General features: G+C 50.7%; 1 protein-coding gene across 1 annotated transcript in view; it reads right to left on the bottom strand.

Annotated features, from left to right (window-relative positions):
* Positions 1-9,557: 9,557 nt before the first annotated feature.
* Positions 9,558-18,522, bottom strand: part of plxna3 (plexin A3) — a 49,506-nt gene continuing 40,541 nt past the window's right edge. The window contains exons 14-38 of the mRNA XM_028409617.1: positions 16,895-16,991; positions 16,613-16,803; positions 16,380-16,528; positions 16,173-16,293; positions 15,907-16,043; positions 15,667-15,837; positions 15,466-15,559; positions 15,234-15,353; positions 15,029-15,148; positions 14,807-14,950; positions 13,798-14,032; positions 13,555-13,697; positions 13,201-13,356; positions 13,021-13,121; positions 12,860-12,926; positions 12,615-12,761; positions 12,071-12,230; positions 11,259-11,362; positions 10,952-11,048; positions 10,790-10,867; positions 10,590-10,702; positions 10,332-10,501; positions 10,046-10,258; positions 9,813-9,963; positions 9,558-9,737 (exon numbers count right to left, since the gene is read on the bottom strand). Coding sequence (XP_028265418.1) covers positions 9,642-9,737; positions 9,813-9,963; positions 10,046-10,258; positions 10,332-10,501; positions 10,590-10,702; positions 10,790-10,867; positions 10,952-11,048; positions 11,259-11,362; positions 12,071-12,230; positions 12,615-12,761; positions 12,860-12,926; positions 13,021-13,121; positions 13,201-13,356; positions 13,555-13,697; positions 13,798-14,032; positions 14,807-14,950; positions 15,029-15,148; positions 15,234-15,353; positions 15,466-15,559; positions 15,667-15,837; positions 15,907-16,043; positions 16,173-16,293; positions 16,380-16,528; positions 16,613-16,803; positions 16,895-16,991 — 3,375 coding nt within the window. The 3' untranslated portion in view covers positions 9,558-9,641. The remainder of the gene's footprint in view (positions 9,738-9,812; positions 9,964-10,045; positions 10,259-10,331; positions 10,502-10,589; positions 10,703-10,789; positions 10,868-10,951; positions 11,049-11,258; positions 11,363-12,070; positions 12,231-12,614; positions 12,762-12,859; positions 12,927-13,020; positions 13,122-13,200; positions 13,357-13,554; positions 13,698-13,797; positions 14,033-14,806; positions 14,951-15,028; positions 15,149-15,233; positions 15,354-15,465; positions 15,560-15,666; positions 15,838-15,906; positions 16,044-16,172; positions 16,294-16,379; positions 16,529-16,612; positions 16,804-16,894; positions 16,992-18,522) is intronic.

Below are 18,522 nucleotides of genomic sequence, written 5' to 3'. Positions count from 1 at the left end.
CAGAGTAACAGTCAGAGCAACAGTTAGAATAATAGAGCAACAGTCAGAGTAACAGTCAGAGTAACAGTGTGAGTAACATCCAGACTAACAGTGTGAGTAACAGTCGAAGTAACAGTCAGAGTAACAGTGTGAGTAACAGTCAGAGTAACAGTGTGAGTAACAGTCAGAGTAACAGTCAGAGTAACAGAGTAACAGTGTGAGTAACAGTCAGATTAACAGTCACAGTAACAGTCAGAGTAACAGTCAGCATAACAGTGTGAGTAACAGTGTGAGTAACAGTCAGAGTAACAGTGTGAGTAACAGTCAGACTAACAGTGTGAGTAACAGTCAGCGTAACAGTGTGAGTAACAGAGTAACAGTCAGACTAACAGTGTGAGTAACAGTCAGAGCACAGAAAGGACAGTCAGTTTAAGTGAAGTTTAAGTTAAGTGTGAAGTTCTGATAACTGAGCTCTGACCAGCAGCAAGGTTAAATATCTCAGAGAGAAGCAGTAGTAGCAGTAGTACAGGGCCTGAGGGCCACAGTGAGCTGAAATGAGGATGATGATCTGATGAAGATGCCATCTGCTGCACTGTTCTCTTACATTAAAGTGAATCTGTTTATTTTGTCTCTGTGTTTTATCAGTTCAGAGTCAGCATGGGAGGAAATCTGATTAGACCGCCACAGGTTCAGACTGACAGACACACTGTAGTCTGTAATATGTCTAAAGTTGTTTCTTCCTCCTCTTCTACCTCTCTGGATGGACTGAGGACAGACTGACTCACTGCTCCACCTAGTGGTTCACAGTGGGATTGAGCTGTTAGATCTTCATCTGTGGTTTATTCACATCGTCGTCAGTCAGGTTCAGGGTTCATCTGAGCAGGCTTCAGTTTTTAGTGTGGCGTTCAGGAGCTCAGAGGTGGAAGTAGTCTGGTGCAGCGGCTCCATCCTGACCTCAGGGCTCTGACCAGTGACTGTTACACCTTTTACAGATGGGTCTGCTGCTCTTTAACTCTGATCTAAGGGACACATTATATGAATAATGAATGCAGGCTGGCGTCTGCAGTTAGTTTCTATGTAAACAAGAAGCTCTTTAACCACAGCCTGCCTCAGTCTGCAGCTCTCAGAGCCTTCCTCAGAGCCCTCCTCAGAGCCTTCCTCAGAGCCTTCCTCAGAGTCATCCTTAGAGCCTTCATCCTCAGGGTCATCAGCAGGGTCACTAGCGTCTTAAATCATTTTGAGAGCTGTTGCTGTTCTGTAGATAACGTGAGTTTTAGTGAATGTTTGTCAAAATGCTGAATGTTGACAAAAAAACAACACTATGATGCATTCAAGGACCACTGGAAAGTTCACGGTCTGATGATTCTTCCTGTTTTAAGAGACGTCAGACGTGTGTGAAGGAGAGAAGTGATGACATGTATTAATGATGAGGGAGCTGAGTGGACACACACACACACACACTGTCATAGAATATTCTATGCTGCTACAGTGACTGCCTCCATCAGTAATATCTACTGTATGACCTCACCTCCACCATGATGTCAGCTCCCAATCAGTCAACATGATCTCAGTCACACATGATTGACTCTGCATACAGACACTGACAGACACACACACACAGAACTGCAGACGATGACCTGCTATGTAAGAACAAAAACAGTGTGTAATCCCTCTCACTGCCAGAAGAGGGAGCTCAGGGCTGAATGTGTTCTGTGGCTGGTTTGGATTCTGAATGTTGTCCAACAGAACAGGCCAGCAGTCCTCCTGCAGCAGGTCTGAACCTGGTCCTCGCTCATCGGGCGCCGCCAGCCGGCTGCAGAGCGGCTGCTCCCTGGAACAGATCTGTCTGCTGGTGTTTGAACGCAGCTCCACCAGCAGAAGGTGTAGCTGTCTGTCTGCGCTCCAGTGGGCCTGCTGCCACCAAATTAATGAGAGTTTATGGGCAGCCGTCCCAGAAGCACACACACACACTCACTCCACACGTGGCTGCTCTCACTGTGCGTCTGTGTTGTTGTACTGCTGATAAAACTACAGCTCACTGAGGCCAAAGGTGTTAAAGGGAGCGTTCACTTCGTAACCCTGTTCTCTTAATGTGTGTTAAATGATCATTCATTTATTGTATGATCAAAACACAGCAGTAAAACTTTGTCGTGCTGTACTTGTATTAAAATCAATGAATTGTGGTTTGATTAACAGCAGCTGAGCACCGCAGAGTTTATACACACACACACACACACACACACAGGAGGTCCTGCTGACTCAGCCCTGGCGTCATTTCTGTCCCACATGGTTGCCATGGTGACCAAATCTTGTGGTCAATAGAAAGGCTGAGGCAGATCAATTAAATCCTTGTCTGTTCAGTTTAACTGATTGATCAGAGGCTCTAATGGACGTCACCCTTAATGAGCCATTAGCTAATTGGTTGGAGTGTGTGTGTCTGTGAGTGTGTAAGTGTGTGTGTCTGAGGGTGTGTGTGTGTCTATGAGTGTGTGTGAGTGTGTGTGCGTGTGTTTGAGTGTGTGTGTGTGTGTCTGTGAGTGTGTGTGAGTGTGTGTGTGTCTGTGTGTGTGTGTGAGACCTTAATATTCAGCCAATCAATGAGCAGGAGGACAGAAAATGAAAACAGAGAGGGTGGACACAGACTTCATTTCCCATCATGCCCCTGTCCGAGCGTACAGGATTAAAAACAGGATCTAGTCAGTAAATTTAGATTAAAGCAGCCTCCATCTTACTCCAGTGGATTTTAGATTCTGTATTAAGTATTACGATTGTGGAATAATCCTGGATTAGAACAGATTATATAGTACCAAATCTCTGTTGGATTTTTCCAGGATCAGAGTACATAAGTGTTATGGATTTATGTCCTGGATTAAGTACTTAAAATGTGAAATATCCCACATTTAAACACAGGTTAAAGCCAGGAGATCCTAGATTATCTGTGGATTAAGGTTTATCTCAGATTATCCCTCATCAGATATTACACTGTAGATTATATTGTGTTATTTTGCATCAACATCCCGTCGGCCTGCCCAGGGATTGATCTGTGCCTGAACATGTTCTCTGGTAGACTTCACAGGGACGTGTGAGTTTCGGTCTGGTCTACTCCCTGGAGAACGGACCTTATTTTTCTCTTTACTTCAGTTCCCATTACAGACGCCTGCTGAGCACATACTGGCCTAATGGGAGGTGTGTATTACCTGGAAACAGGCTCAATTATCTGTTCACTCCAATGACTTCTCACTGGGATAGATGGTTGTAGTTAGTGTATAATCTCTGGATGGCTACTGTCCCTGATTGTAGCCCATCAGGGACATGTGTGGACTGTGGCCTAAATATCAGTAATAAACAGCCAGCCTCGGCCTGGGTTCTTCTCTGGAGAGTGGAGCATGTTATTACCTTTTCAGAAGCTCAGATAATAGTCCGGCCCGCAGGGACGTGTCAGCCTCTGTCAGAGGTAAGAAATGTAAATAAGAAATTAAAATGATGATAATAATTAAAAGTGTCATTCTTTAGCTCGCCACAGTTCTGCGCTCGGTCTAATCTCTGGGGAGTGACAGTTAATTTTCTCCTGAGGGATTGTGGGTATTTTCATCTCAATAACAAACACTCAGAGCCTCATTAGGCAGCTCAGAGGGAGGGGCGGTTCGGTACTGTCTAATCCCTGCACAGCTCCCTTTATAATCCTGTGTAGACACCAGGACCGCCGAGCGTTCAGCCTGTTAAAACTCCAGTCCAAAACTCCAAGAGTCCAAAACTGAACACGGACAGACGGAGGAGGACGCAGAGTGACGCACAGTGACATCATCTCAGTTAACACAGACTCACATTGTTGTTTCCTTCAGATGTGTGTCTGCGGGTTTTTTGTATGTTTTCTGTCACATAAACACACAGACCTGGTTCTGTCTCTGAGCACTAAGTCTCAGACAGGACAATTTGTCTCTGTTCCACTAAACAAACTCATGTTTGTCTCTAGAAAACCCAAAAGAAGTGACGCCCAGACTTCCACTCTGTTCAGTGGCAGCGTTAGCATGTAGCAGCCCAGTGTAAGTGGGTCCAGGTTGTTGTACGGGTTAAAGGTGACAGACTGAGGCCAGCAGGCAGATTACAGACAGATCACATGGCTCTCAGACAGAAGCTAATGCTAACAGACTGATGCTGGCAAACAGCTAAGGCTAGCAGCCTGACGGTCACCATGGCAACAGGACGCAGAAATATCGTTTTAATCACATGACCTGTCAGAGGTGAACGCTTTGATCAAGCTGTGTGTGGACACACACACAATTCAGCAAAAAATAAAACACGCTGACTGCAGAAATGATTCCTGTGAGTGTGTGTGTGTGTGAGCGGGATGAGGGAACTCATGACTCAGGGCTTTTTACTGTTTATGATTAACGGTTAATTTGAAAGAGTGGCTCCGTGTGTGTGTGTGTGTGTTTTATCTATCTCTGTGAGGTCCCTAGGTCTGGACACCTTGTGAGGGACAGTCCTCACTGGTGCCGAGGGCTCAGACCAGATTTCAGAGTCCAGGTGTGAACATGATTACTCAAGAAGACAGGAGTGTGTGTGTGTGTGTGAGAGAGAGAGAAACACCTGTGGATGCTGACAGCTGGTTAACTGGCAGCAGTCTGAGTCAGGGCTTCTCTCTCTCTCTCTCTCACACACACACACACACACACACACACTGATCTGTAATCAAATCAAAGCTAGAAGCTCATTTGTTCTCTCTCTCTGCTGCAGCTCGTGGCACTAACGCGCCTCAAGTACTGACTGGAGAAGCCTTTAGCCCCGCCCACCTTGTAGCAGATGATGATGGATGGATCAATTAACCAATCAAAATTATACACTCTGTTCTGAGTGGGAAGAAGCAGCAGATTAATCAAAGGAAAATGAATTGATACTGTCATTTCTCAGCTCAGTGTGTGTGTGTGTGTGTGTGTGTACCTTTGTATCTCTGTGAGGTCAGTGTGTCGGTCCTCACACACAGGACTCTTTGAGGCTTCAGACACAAACACTGAATAAACAGCCTACAGCCAACAACCAATCAGCACGCTCTGTGTCTGAGGACTCAGGGCTCCACACCAGCAGGGGGCAGCAGTCTGCGCTCATCAACAGGAAGAGCTGCAGGTAACCAGCTGTTTCTGCGCCACATGGGCAGCGTCTGAACTCACCCCTCGTCCCCTCATGGGGACAGTGTAGGGCAGCATGCCGTGACCTCACTGAAAGCATGTTCACAGCTACCCTGACACTCCCGTTCATTTAGCTGGTCTGTGCAATGCATGATGGGACATATCGCTAAAAGTAGTGACCATCAGATGGACACTACTTTTCAAGATTGTGTCTCTCTGTCCCTGTCTCTCCCTCTCTTTCTGTCGCTGAGTCTCTCTCTCTCTCTGTCTGTCCCTCTTGAGTCTCTGACTGTCTGTCTTTCTGTCCCTCTTGTGTCTCTGACTGTCTCTCTGTCTGTCCCTCTTGAGTCTGACTGTCTCTCTCTCGGTCTGTCTGACTGTTCCTCCCTCTCTCTCTGTCTGTCCCTCTTGAGTCTCTGACTGTCTCGCTCTGTCCCTCTGTCTGTCTTTCTTTCTGTCCCTCTCTCGGTCTGTCTCTCCCTCTCTCTCTGTCTTTCTGTCCCACTCTCTCTCTGTCTGTCCCTCTTGAGTCTCTGACTGTCTCTCTCTCAGTCTGTCTCTCCCTCTCTCTCTCTGTCTTTCCCTCTTGAGTCTCTGACTGTCTCACTCTGTGCCTCTGTCTTTCTTTCTGTCCCTCTTGAGTCTCTGACTGTCTCTCTCTGTCCCTCTGAGTCTCTCGGCAGTGGCGTTTTAATCTGCAGCGTCTCCTGATAATGAGACCTGAGATAACGAGTCTTTTGTCGGTGCTGCTGCTGATAAGCTCTGCTCAGCCTGGATCATTGTTCTCCACTAATTAGCCCGTACCCCTGCCAGCATGTGATGGCGGCGCAGCAGGAGAAATGGCGCCTGTGACATCATCAAGAAACACAAAGGCCTCGGTCTGACTTCTCCATTACACTTTAGTGAAATCACACAAATATACAAACTCAGCAGAAGGCAATGGCGATGATACAAAACGGACACAGGCTATTACATGAAGATTCTTCATCATCATCATCATCATTACAGTTTAACTCAGCAAAAATAAAAACAAGGCAATGGCAATGGTATCAAAACATGGGCCCTGACTACATCCTGGAGTGCTGCGTCAAGGCGATGATGTGTTTCTGCATTTTCCGTGTTTCCAGGCAGAGTGATGAATGGCGGCGGCGCCGTGGCGGCGATGTGGGCAGCCAATCAGGAGGCTGTGGTCAGGAGGCCTCAGTGGACGCTCATGGATAAATAAATAAATAACAGCCGTCAGTGATGGCGCCGCCTCCTGGAGGCGGACAGCTGTCGGTGCCGCCTCCTGGTGGCAGACGGCTCCTGGGGCCTCCCGTGACCGCCGCCCTCTTGACCTGGTGCCCGCATCGCCGCCGAGGCTCCGCCTGAGTGGACACTCCCATCCCGAACTAAGACACAAGATCCAGTGTGAGCAGCGCTTCTCAACCGGCGGCTTGGGGACCCAAACAAAGTCCCAGGACCAAAAAGTGCTGGCAGATAAGTCGGTGTGATGGATCCGGTGTGGCGGCGGCTGAGAGGCGGCTGCTCAGAATATTAATAATAATTATAATCGCAGTAATAATAATAATCATATTATGGTACAATAAAGACATCTGACTCCCTGACACCTGGAGTCCACCGGTTCACTGCTGCTATGGTACAATGAAGCCCTCCTGGGATTGGCTGTCATCTGTCAGCTGACCAGGAGGCAGCAGGGAGTGGGAGGGGCTTAATGAGGCGGGGTCAGTGCAAGTCTTTAGGGGCACATGAGACGCCAAGAGGGAACCGCCAACATCCAGACGTTAGCGGGACGCTTTTAGCGTGAAGAGCTTCTGAGGGTCCCACTGATGAGGAGCCAAGTCCGATCAAACTGATCGATCCGTCGGGCGGAGACACCCTCTGAGGTCTGTGTGTGTGTGTGTGTGTCAGCTCGTCCTTCTCTGTACAAACTAATAAAACTGTGTACATCCTCCATAATAAATAGACCCCACCATTAAAAATAAATAAAAGGAAAACATAAATATGTCTGAGCTCTGTGTGTGAGCTCAATCCAATCCCTGTTACCTATGTTGTTGTTTCAGGAATTAGACTGGATGTGCACAGACACACACAAACACACACACATTCCATCCTGTCTGCAGTCAGAGTGTGTGTGTGCAGGAAGCTGCAGGTCAGACAGAGACTCTCTGAGTGTTGGTCATGTGACTGCAGCTCACATGTGACTCCATCATGGCGTCCTGCTGGTTGTGAGGACAGGACTTTCAGCTCAGTAAAGTAGTTTGATGACGTGGTTTTACACGTGGTGCATTCAAGGACCATCAGAAAGTTCTGCTTGATGCGTTCAGGTTTAGCGGGATCTTTTTTTATGCTAACTGCTGCTGATGGCTAATCCCACCAACAAAAACAGCCAAACCATAAAATTCAATTTAAATTATTCTTGTAAAAAAAAAACTGGATGCATACAAGAAGATGGAGACGTTTTTCGGAGCTCGTCTCTCTGAGCGTGTGCTCAGGCTCCGCCCTCCCTCCTCTGGTTGGTTTGATGAATGACGCTGCCTCCGTCTCTTCCTCCCTGATCAGTATTCTCCCCTCTCAGTATTCCTGCTGCATCTCAGCATGCAGAGAGAATCTGACCTCCCCCCCTCTCCTCCTCAGCATGCAGAGTTTACTCCTGCTGAGCCTCCCTCCTCCTCCCCCTCCTCCTCCCCCAGAGAGGACGATGAATATATATATATAAAACAGATCTGATCCCGGCTGAAGATACAGATCGTCCGATTTAAACGCTGCAGCTGAAGAGAAAAAGATTTTTAATTGAGCTGCAGATACGATCAGGCTGATTTTACACTGCAGCACACACACGCACACACACACACACACAGAAACAGACACACACACACACACACAGTGTGATGAACAGTGGTATTGGTGTGGTAGTGGCTTCCCTCCCCTCTATAATTAATCATCTAAAAGGCAGTCTTTTATCAGGACCCTCCCTCCTCTTCCTCCTCCTCCTCCTCCCTCCTCGGTTCCATTTGGCCCCAAAGATTCAAACGACATGAAACATCAGCAAGAAAAGAAACAAAGGTGCTTCGGGGCTTCATGGCGTTGCAGAGAGTTGGAGCGCCGGAACATTCTGACGGAGCGCGGACGACAGGCGGCCTCTGCTTTACTGCAGAGGTCACGTGATCACAATTAGGCATGCAGGTTGGTCAGAAATGCACCGGATGCAGGTAAACGCTACCGTCCACCACCTTGTTTGTGTTCCCTGCTGCGGTGGAGATGTGGGCAGAGTCAGTTTTGGTGTTTCAGGTGTGATGATGAGCGACCTCTGAGCAGCGCCGCTCTGTGTGTGTCTGTGTGTGTGAGGGGGCGGGGCCTGCTGCCATGCTGAAAGCCCTCGGCGCTCCCTCAGCACACGGCGCCCCTCAGCGTGGTCCGGCGGCGTCTCTCTCTGATGTAACATAACGTTCAGCTTTGTACAAAGTTCGTTTTACACGTTAACATTTTTAAACATTATTATCATCATTCTTTTGTTCTTGTTTACAACTATGGCAACCAGTCTAAGGAGTTCTCCAGTCTGCATCGTTCCGGCTCATTCCGGGTAGTTTCTTTCGATCCGGATTTGGTCCAAGTCCGTTCCAGTTCTGATGCGATCTGGTCCGGTCTTTTTACATGGCACTGGGCTTGTAGCTCTGCACAGTATTTCCCCCTGGGCATAGTTAGCATGGCTAACGTGTGTGTGTGTGTTTGTGTGTGTGTGTGTGTGAGAGCGAGGTCTTTTGGCAGAACCGCTGCAGACGCTCGCCATGTGCCTGTGCTGGAATGTGATTCTATATTTGATATTCCACAGTCTTGATTGGTCGGGCAGTATGTTACTTAAGAGTCTCACTGGCCAATAGGAGGCCAGAAGTCAGCATGGCTGACCAATGACGGAGCAGGGTGAAAGGGGAGGCGGGACAGAAGATGGAGGGGGGTTGGACACAGGTTCTGGTCGGTCAGTAGGCATCGGGCTCAGTGTGCTGTGGGTCAGAGTGATTGTCCAGAGAGGAAACATCCAGCGGGCGTTTAGAGGCGTCGCCCGGGTGCTGGCGGCGCCGCTCGCAGAGTCCTCACGCCACCAGTCGGGACAAACGGCAACGTCACGTCAGTGCTTTGCTTCCTTCGTTAAAGCTTCCGGGTCCTTCCAGACGAGGCTCAGGGCTCAGGGCGATGACATCAGTGAGGAGGCGACTTGAAGGCTCTGAACCGTCACATGATGAAGCCTGTCTCCATGGCAACGCCTTCACCTCCGTGTGCAGCCGCAGTGAAATCGGACTGACAGGCGTTTTTTTTTCTTTTTCTCGTAAATGAATCTGCGTCGGTTCGTAAACGTCCCCGGACTCCACCACAGAGAGGTAGACGGGGTCCCAGCTGGCCGATCGATCAGCTGATCAATACATCACCGATCGATCGATCGGTCCAGCTGACTGTTCGCACAGTTCAGATAAACACCCCCTCCCCCCACTCCTCTCCTCCCACCACCCCCCCATCAGTCCTTCTGCCGGGCCCCTCCTCTCAGCTGCTCCCTGACATCAGGTTGATGGCTTGCTCCAGTTTGTGCCTCAGCTTGTGTTTGCGACAGTACCCGTCCCGGTCCAGCGCCGTCAAGATCTGCACACACAGGAAATGACATCACACACCCAACATGGACGCTTCCCCACAGGAAAGCAGGCGGCAAACACTCACCTCTTCCTTGTACTTGTTGATGTAGAAGTAGAGCTCGCTGAGCGCGCTTAGCGTGTTGAACTCGTTGCCGTGGAGACGGGACTGCTCCACCAGGTAGGCATCCATGTCCTGATCGCTGATGCTGGGCATCTTTGCAATGTCCCTGTAGTACCTGCGGCACAGACACAGTTAGCCTCAAGCACAACGACATGCTCGCTAATAGAAACTAGCGGGCTAGTTAGCCTGTTAGCTACCTCTCCACCCAGCTCTTGTAGTTGGGGATATCTTTAGCATAGAGCAGCTTGTTGGAGGGGGAGTCTTTGCCGAGTCTGTGCTCAGATGTGGAGCAGGAGTCCATGAAGGTCTGAGCCACGACGGACAGGCAGGCGTCAGTGATGCTGCTCTTATGGATGTCGAAGACAAACTGAGGATTCTTTATGACGTTCACCCAGAACCTGAGAGGAAGGCTGCAGAGCACACAGACCATCAGACCCCGATTCTGCTCCAACAACACTTCCTGTCACCTGACTTCTCTCTCACCAGTTGCTCTTCCAGGTGTGTCGAACATCCGGGTCACTGATCTGCCGTTTGTCAGCCTGCTCATCCAGGAAGTCGAACATGTATTTGATAGCCAAAGGGAGCGCAGAGCCGCGGTGGGCGGTGCTAAACACCGTCTCAAACAGGTCGTCCACAAACTTCTGCAGTGTCCCCTGGTGGTGAGAGGACCAACACAGCTCGGTGTGACCACATGAACGTCACTGCAGAGATACGCAGCTGCGTGTGTCGGCGTTGTGTTACCTTTGTCGCCAGCAGTCTGGTTAGGTAGATTTCGGACACCATCTTGCTGCCTCTGTCTCCCTCCCGCTGGTCACTGTGCTCGTGGTTCTTCACCAGGTGCCAGAGTTTGGTTCCTGAAAGACACAACAGAGGCCGCGTCACCACCAGGTGCAGCCGGCTGCTGCCGGGCGCCCAGACCACCACCTCCTCCGCTGCAGTACCTGTCTCCTGGTCCGGGGTGATCATTGGCGCCCTGGATCTCAGGCTGTCAGGACTGCTGGACGTTCGCAGTAATGATTCTGAAAAGAGAGAGAGGTGAGCGCCCCCTGCTGGTCGCTGCAGTGAGCTGCATGTCAGCATGTGTGTGTGCTCTGCGCTGTTACCGTATCTGCTCAGAGATCTGGTGAAGGTGAAGGAGTTGGCGATGTTGTAGGCTGAGACCTGCTTCTGCACTAGCGCCACCAGAGAGCCGTCTGTTACCTAGCAACCGAAAAACATCAGTTGATCAGCCATCAGTCAGCTGAGTGATCATTCATCCTGGTTGAACTCGCTCAGCAAGGAGCAGGAGAGGAGCTCAGGGGAGGAGCTCAGAGAAGGAGCTCAGGGGAGGAGCTAAGGGTTGGAGCTCAGGCGAGCAGGTCAGGGGAGGAGCTGAGGGGAGGAGCTGAGGGGAGGAGCTCAGGCGTGTACCTGGTAGTGTGCCAGCGTGTTCAGCCTCTTCCAGTCACTCTCGATCTTTGTTGTTACGTCTTCGTCCTGGAGGATGATCCTCGTCAGGCGACCCTGACGCCACTCTTGACATCACAAACACAGACGCCTCGTTAGCATTTTAGCCTTTTAGCAGCACAGCTTGACACCGCTGCCCTCTGCAGGCAGACAGTGAAACTGAGTAACCCATTGACAGTAAAAACTATGGACAGAGCTTCCGTGATGTCACCCGTTTGTTTCTGAAGAGCCGTTTTGAGACTCGGTGGGAGGTTCCGGGACGTGATGACCGCCGCCATGTTGACAGCGTCACGTCCGGCAAAACTCTCAAATATAGAAAAAGAGGGGGAGCACGAGCGGGGTTTAGGGGGGCGGGCGATCGTGGGAGCAGGAAACTCACGCTGTGATACGCCAACTGTCTGTCACTCAAGCGGCAACGCCCATAATTATTCGTAATTTTAAGTCCGAATACAATTGAAACGAGTGAGTTGTAAAAAAATTCACCCCCCGTACAATTGACACTAGAAGAGAACCTATCATCTGAGACCAGAGTGGTTTTTTTGTACCAGGCTGTAAACATGTTAATTTCTGCTGTGAAGTCGGCCATTTTAACATGGGAGTCTATGGGAAATGACTCGCTTTTGGAGCCAACCCCCAGCTGTTGCAGCGTGAATTACAAGTTTTGACACTTCCGCATGGGCTTCCACTTTGAGCCCCGAAGGTCGCCGCTTGGCTTCACCTCACCTGGTGTTTATCATTGAGAGCATCATCACAGTAAAAACAGAAAGATGGCTTACCCAGGTCCATGTCGTCCGCCTGAGGTCTCTGTGAGAACGGGATTCCTTTGTAGACGGCGTCCAGCAGTTTGTCTTTGACCTGAGTCACTGTGTCACAGTTCAGCACCTTCACCGGCACCTCGGTCCCCGCCTCACCCTCTGGGGGGATGCACATCAGGGTCTGGGGAGGGGGGGGGGGGGGGGGGGGGGGGGGGGGGGGCAGAGAGAGAGAGAGATGGGTGGAGTCATTTTATGAGCTAGTCAGCATGTTAGCTCATAACCTGGTTCCCTCTCACTCACTTTCCACACAGCTTCAAGAAGTGCTTGTAGTGACTATATGACAAAGAGTCACTACAGTGCTCGATGGACAAAGAGTCTGTAAATCTGATGTTGGTGTCCCTCTGTGTCTATTTGTTGCCATGGATACCAACCAACAAAACAGCAACTGTGGCAACTGTGTCTTATTGTGTTAATGGAGTCTGTAGCACTTTATAATTAGTAACAGACGTGAGAAGTGTGTGTGTGTGTCTGTCTGTGTGTGTGTGTCTCTGTGTGTGTGTGTTACCAGCTGCTTGTAGTCGATCTGCTGTCTGATCAGTTTGTCTTCGCTCAGTGAGTAGCGAGCTTCCCCCGTGATGGCGTCAATGGGTCCTTTCTCCATCTGCTGCTTTATGGCGCAGTACAGCATGAAGAGCGGCTCGCCGGCGCACTCCTGCAGGACAAGAGGGGAACATCATGCAGCATTTAGCCAATCCCCTTCACAGAGGGCGGGGCTTACAAGGTCAGGAGGTGAGGAAGGAGGAGGCGTACCTTGAGGAATCGATGCAGCAGGAAGGTGAACCAGTTCGTCAGCATCTTCTCAGCGACAGACTCCGTCCTACACACACACACACACACACACAGGTCAGCTGCCTGTTGAACATGTAGCCTGAGCTCTGATGTTCCAGGTGTGCGGGCGGCGGAGCACCGACCTCCTGAGCAGCAGTTTGGGATGGTTCCTGTTCTCCAGGTTCTTCTCGATCAGGTCAGCCAGCAGCTGTTTTAACACCACGGTGGCGTACTCCATCCGACCCTGACACACACACACACACACACACTCTCAGTCACTGTGGCCGGGACTATTTATTTATGTGCAGTGTTATGCTAGCTACCTGCAGAGCCGCCATCAGCAGCGACGCCACGTTTCCTCGGTCCCTCATGGAGAAGGACCGCTGAGCCTCCAGGGTGTGGATGAAGGTCAGGAGGAACATCTTGTTGTTCAGCAGCTGGCTGAAGAGGCGCAGAGCTTTCTCCACGTTAGCTGGGGACTGGAGGGACAGACAGAGGGACAGAAAGACAGACAATCAACCACCTGCTAAAACTGTCAGCTGTTACATAGGGACAGTGTTGTCATGGAAACAGACATGTGCCTGCTGAGGCTCTGAGCTGCCTTCACTTAATTAGGCCGGCGGGTTGGTAAAACTCCGCCTCCCTGTGTGACCACTTCCTGTCTGCGATGTACGTACGTCGAGCTCCTTGAGGACGGGGTGCTCTTCTATTCCAGGAAACATGACTCTCATGGTGTATGTGCGATACTCCAGGAAGGGTATCTTCACTCCGTCCATGTCGTTGGTGAGTTCCTGGATGTCCGTCTGCAGCTCGGCGAAGGCTGCAGGGGGGAGACAACACACGTCACCGAGGGAGCGAGAAGGAAGGGGGGAGGGGGGGAGAAAGAGGGAGCGAGAGAGAGAGAGAGAATCCAAACGCACCCTCTTTGCACTCCAGCGCCACCCGGCTCTCCAGGTTGTCCATCTGCAGCTGGAGGCGCTTGAGCGTGCGGTCAGCATCACGGGTCTTCCTCTTGTAGGCGATGAGCACGGCGATGATGGCGATGAGCAGCACACCCCCGCCGGCGCCGATGCCGATGATGGCGGGTAGCGTCAGGGCGCTGTCGGAGTAGATATGGAGCGTACCCGGGGAGTACTCCAGACCTCCCACCAGGATCTACGAGAAGGAGTTCTGATTAGGTTCTTCACCATAAACAGAATGTGACTGACACACACACAGACACACACACAGACACACACACAGAGACAGACACACACACAGGCACACACAGACACACACACACAGACACACACACAGAGACAGACACACACACAGACACACACACAGACACACACAGACACACAGACAGACATACACACACACACAGACACACACACACAGACACACACAGACACACACACAGACAGACACACACACAGACAGACATACACACCACACACACACACACACACACACACAGACACACACACACACACAGACACACACACACACACACAGTGTTTTCATCTCATCTGTTAGGATTGTTTCCTCTTCACACACTCTAAGTATCGACTGTACAAACGATGAAGGTTCTTCATGAATAAGTGATGAAGAGGAGATGATATGACCAGGAGGGGGTGGCATTATGTATTGATTAATAATCAATAGTTTTAATAATGAATCAATAGTTTGTTTGATAGGAGATTCATTGAACATCTGTGTGTGTGCCTCTGATCTGTGACATCAGACTAATTACCCATGACTCCCTGCGGCTGCTCTTAATGACTTTCACCTTTTTACAACCCCCCCCCCCTGTCCTCCTGTTAGGATCTGGACCCTTGTCTCTGTCCCTCTTTGTGTCTCTCTCAGGCTGTTTTTGTCTCTCTATCTTTGGACATCGCAGTGGTCCCTGAGACAGGTAGAGGAAAAGGAGGCGGGGGCATCTCTCACCAGGACTCGCTGTTCTCCGGTGATATCCGGCGAATCACAGAGCAGCTGGTTCTCTGACACGGTCAGCAGGCAGGGGGAGTCTCCGATCAGGACGGTGTAGTTCAGGCGGTTGTTTCCGGGGGCGGGTGGGATCAGGTTCTTTCCCTGAAACACACACAGGTAAGTAAAGCGTCACCTCTTCTTCTTCTTCTTCTGACGAGCTTCCTGTGTAGCTTCTCTCACCTTGAGGATGATGGGTGACCCCGGCTTGACCTCCAGGATCCCAGAGTTCCCCAGTGGGTCAAAGGTCGGGTTCGGGTAGTGAGTGAAGGGGGTGGAGTTCAGGACGAGCAGGGAGGAGACCTGCAGAGGAGAACAGAACAGCTTCATACCACACAGAGGCTCACACCTCCAGGCGTGCGACCCTGCTGCTGCAGGTGAGGGGTACCTGGTCAAAGATGAAGCCGAACTCGTCCGGGCGCAGCGCCCCCTCTGCTGGGTGGGGTTTACTGTAGACCAGGCCAGGAGCCAAACACGTCATCGTGCTGTCGTTGACAACGGTGCAGAACTGTGGAGAGGACAGAGTGTGCATGAGGGGGCTGTGGGGATGTGTGTGTGGAGGGCGGGGGTTTGGGCCGCAGGCCGCAGGTTGAGCACCGCTGCTGTTCTGTAGTTCTTACATTGTTGGTCTCCACTCCGCCATATTTGGCTCTGACTTTGGGCTCCTGGATGGTCAGCAGGTTGGTTCCTGTCACTGTTATCACTGTGCTGCCACTACACACACACACACAGACACACACACACACAGACACACACACACAAGTTACTGATGAGTCGTTCTGATTGATTGATTAGTAATGAGCAGCACGTGGAGGCCTTACTTGAGGATGGTCCAGTTGGGCTCGATGCTGGTGATGGTCGGGTCCTCCGTGTAGACATATTTGGTCTCTGAGTTGGTCACCTCGGCCCTGTCAATCATCAGGCGGATGGGGGCGGGGCCAGAGCCTGACAGGGAGGCGGGAGTTATGCAGACTATTTCCCGATTGGTCCGCCTGGAAGATGAAGGCATGATCAGAGCAGGTTGTTTTGATTTATCAATCAATGATCAGACGTGAACTGACTTGACAAACAGACACTCCTCCTTGTCGATGTAGACGTTGACGGCGCTGCCGGCGTCCAGGTGTCGCCCGGTCACTGTCAGCCGGGTACCCCCTGAAACTGGCCCCCTGTCCGGGCGGATCCGAGTGAAGCTGGGGCTCTGAAAGAGAAGAGAAAACCAGCAGCGGCCGGTCAGCTCCTCCGTTCCACGGCTCCTTGTGGCGGATGTGTGTGTGTCTGTGGTCACGTTATGTTTGAAGCAGCTGGACGCCATCTTTGTGAAACTCACCACGAAGGAGTACGTCTGGGCGGAGAGGGTTCGATACTCGGCACTGCAGACACCGATGCAGAGCTCCACAGGGCCGCCGGGCGAGTGAGGGAGGAGCGCTTCAGCCATGTCGCACACGATCCTGCAGACACACACAGTCAGAACACAGCTTCTCTGACGCACACACACACACACACACACACACACATAACACACACACACACTGACCTCTCAGCGCTGATGTACAGCGAGGTGACAGGGTTACAGCGGACACCAGCCACCTGGACGTGAGCGATCTCCTTCACCTGCAGGCCCAGGTTCTCCCCCTCGATTGTCACCCGGGTCCCGCCCTCTCGAGGTCCTGTCAGAGGATCGATCTACGGGGGAGGGGGGAGGGGCAGATCAATCACTCATAAGCGTCTGATTAATTCATCGTGTCAGTCAGAGCGCCGCTCTCCTACCTTGGTGATGCGCGGGTGGCTGCAGCGCAGGTTGTGTCGGCCGTGGTGCATCCAGTTCTGCTCAGGGGAGGGGCAGTGCTGGCGCAGCAGGCACTTCCTGCTTTCAGTGCACCACCCACATTCAAAGGTGGGCGGAGCCTTGAGGCACTGACCGCAGCTGGAGCGCTGAGCCTCACACTTGTACAGCAACGCTGGCGGACACAAGCGGTCAGACCATCAGTGGAGTCAGAACCTTCAGCAGAGTTCACGTGAACATTGCTCCTCTTCCTCACGCCTCCTTACCTTTCATAGACGTGGGCTTGTCGATGAAGAAATCTCCGTCCCAGACGATGGAGAAGTCCACAGGGAGGTCCCCGGCCTCGTCCCCTTCATACCAATACTACAGAGAGGGAGACACTGTGTCAGTGTGTGCAGCGCCAAGACGTTTAAACCAAAGAAGAAGAAATGTTACAAAGCACAGGATGCTAATGAGGCTAATGTAGCTACAGACAGAGCTAAGAGACGATATGATAACATTGACTGGTTTAATCTGCAGACCTCAGCGCTTAGGACGAAAAAAGAGGATGGAAAAACAGACACACGCACTCAGCAGAGTGGCGTTGTCATGGTTTCTGCGGGTCTCCATGGTAACCAACAAAACACAGTCAGAGAAACAACATAATGGACTTAGAGCTGATAGAGCCCCGATCTACCTGCAGTGCTCTGTGTGGCTCCTCTGAGCTAACACATATGACACATAATGTCTGTGTGTGTGTGTGTGTCTGTGTGGTCTTTGTGTAACGAACAATACAACTCATCTACAAAGGTGTTAAAAAACACAGGCTGTGTCCTGACTCTCCCTCACACACACACACGCTCAGAGTTTTCTGAATGATTGAAAATCAATGTGTCTTAATGACTTCGGTCTGCTTCTTAGTTTAGGAACTTACACACTCACACACAGATAAATTCAAAGATGACAGCGGTATGACGCTATTTCAGCAAAAATAAACCTACTGCACAACGCTACAGGACTTAACTATGCACACACACACACAGAACTAACACACACACACACACAGAACTAACACACACACAGCACTAACACACACACACAGCACTAACACACAGCACTAACACACACACACAGCACTAACACACACACACACAGCACTAACACACAGCACTAACACACACACAGCACTAACACACACACACACACACACACACAGCACTAACACACACACACAGCACTAACACACAGCACTAACACACACACACAGCACTAACACAGCACTAACACACACACACACAGCACTAACACACAGCACTAACACACACACACAGCACTAACACACACACACACACACAGCACTAACACACACACACAGCAGTAACACACACACACACAGCACTAACACACACACACAGCACTAACACAGCACTAACACACACACACAGCACTAACACACACACACAGCACTAACACAGCACTAACACACACACACAGCACTAACACACACACACACACACAGCACTAACACACACACACACACAGCACTAACACACACACACAGCACTAACACACAGCACTAACACACACACACACACACAGCACTAACACACACACACACACAGCACTAACACACACACACAGCACTAACACACACACACACAGCACTAACACACAGCACTAACACACACACACACACACAGCACTAACACACACACACACACAGCACTAACACACACACACAGCACTAACACACAGCACTAACACACACACACACAACACACACACACAGCACTAACACACACACACGCACTAACACACACACACAGCACTAACACACACACAGCACTAACACACAGCACTAACACACACACACAGCACTAACACACACACACAGCACTAACACACACACAGCACT

The sequence above is a fragment of the Parambassis ranga genome, chromosome 7 (assembly GCF_900634625.1).
Source record: "Parambassis ranga chromosome 7, fParRan2.1, whole genome shotgun sequence".
NCBI lineage: Eukaryota > Metazoa > Chordata > Actinopteri > Ambassidae > Parambassis > Parambassis ranga.
The sequence above is the reverse complement of the archived record's forward strand: the minus strand, read 5'-3'. Positions and strand labels throughout refer to the sequence as shown.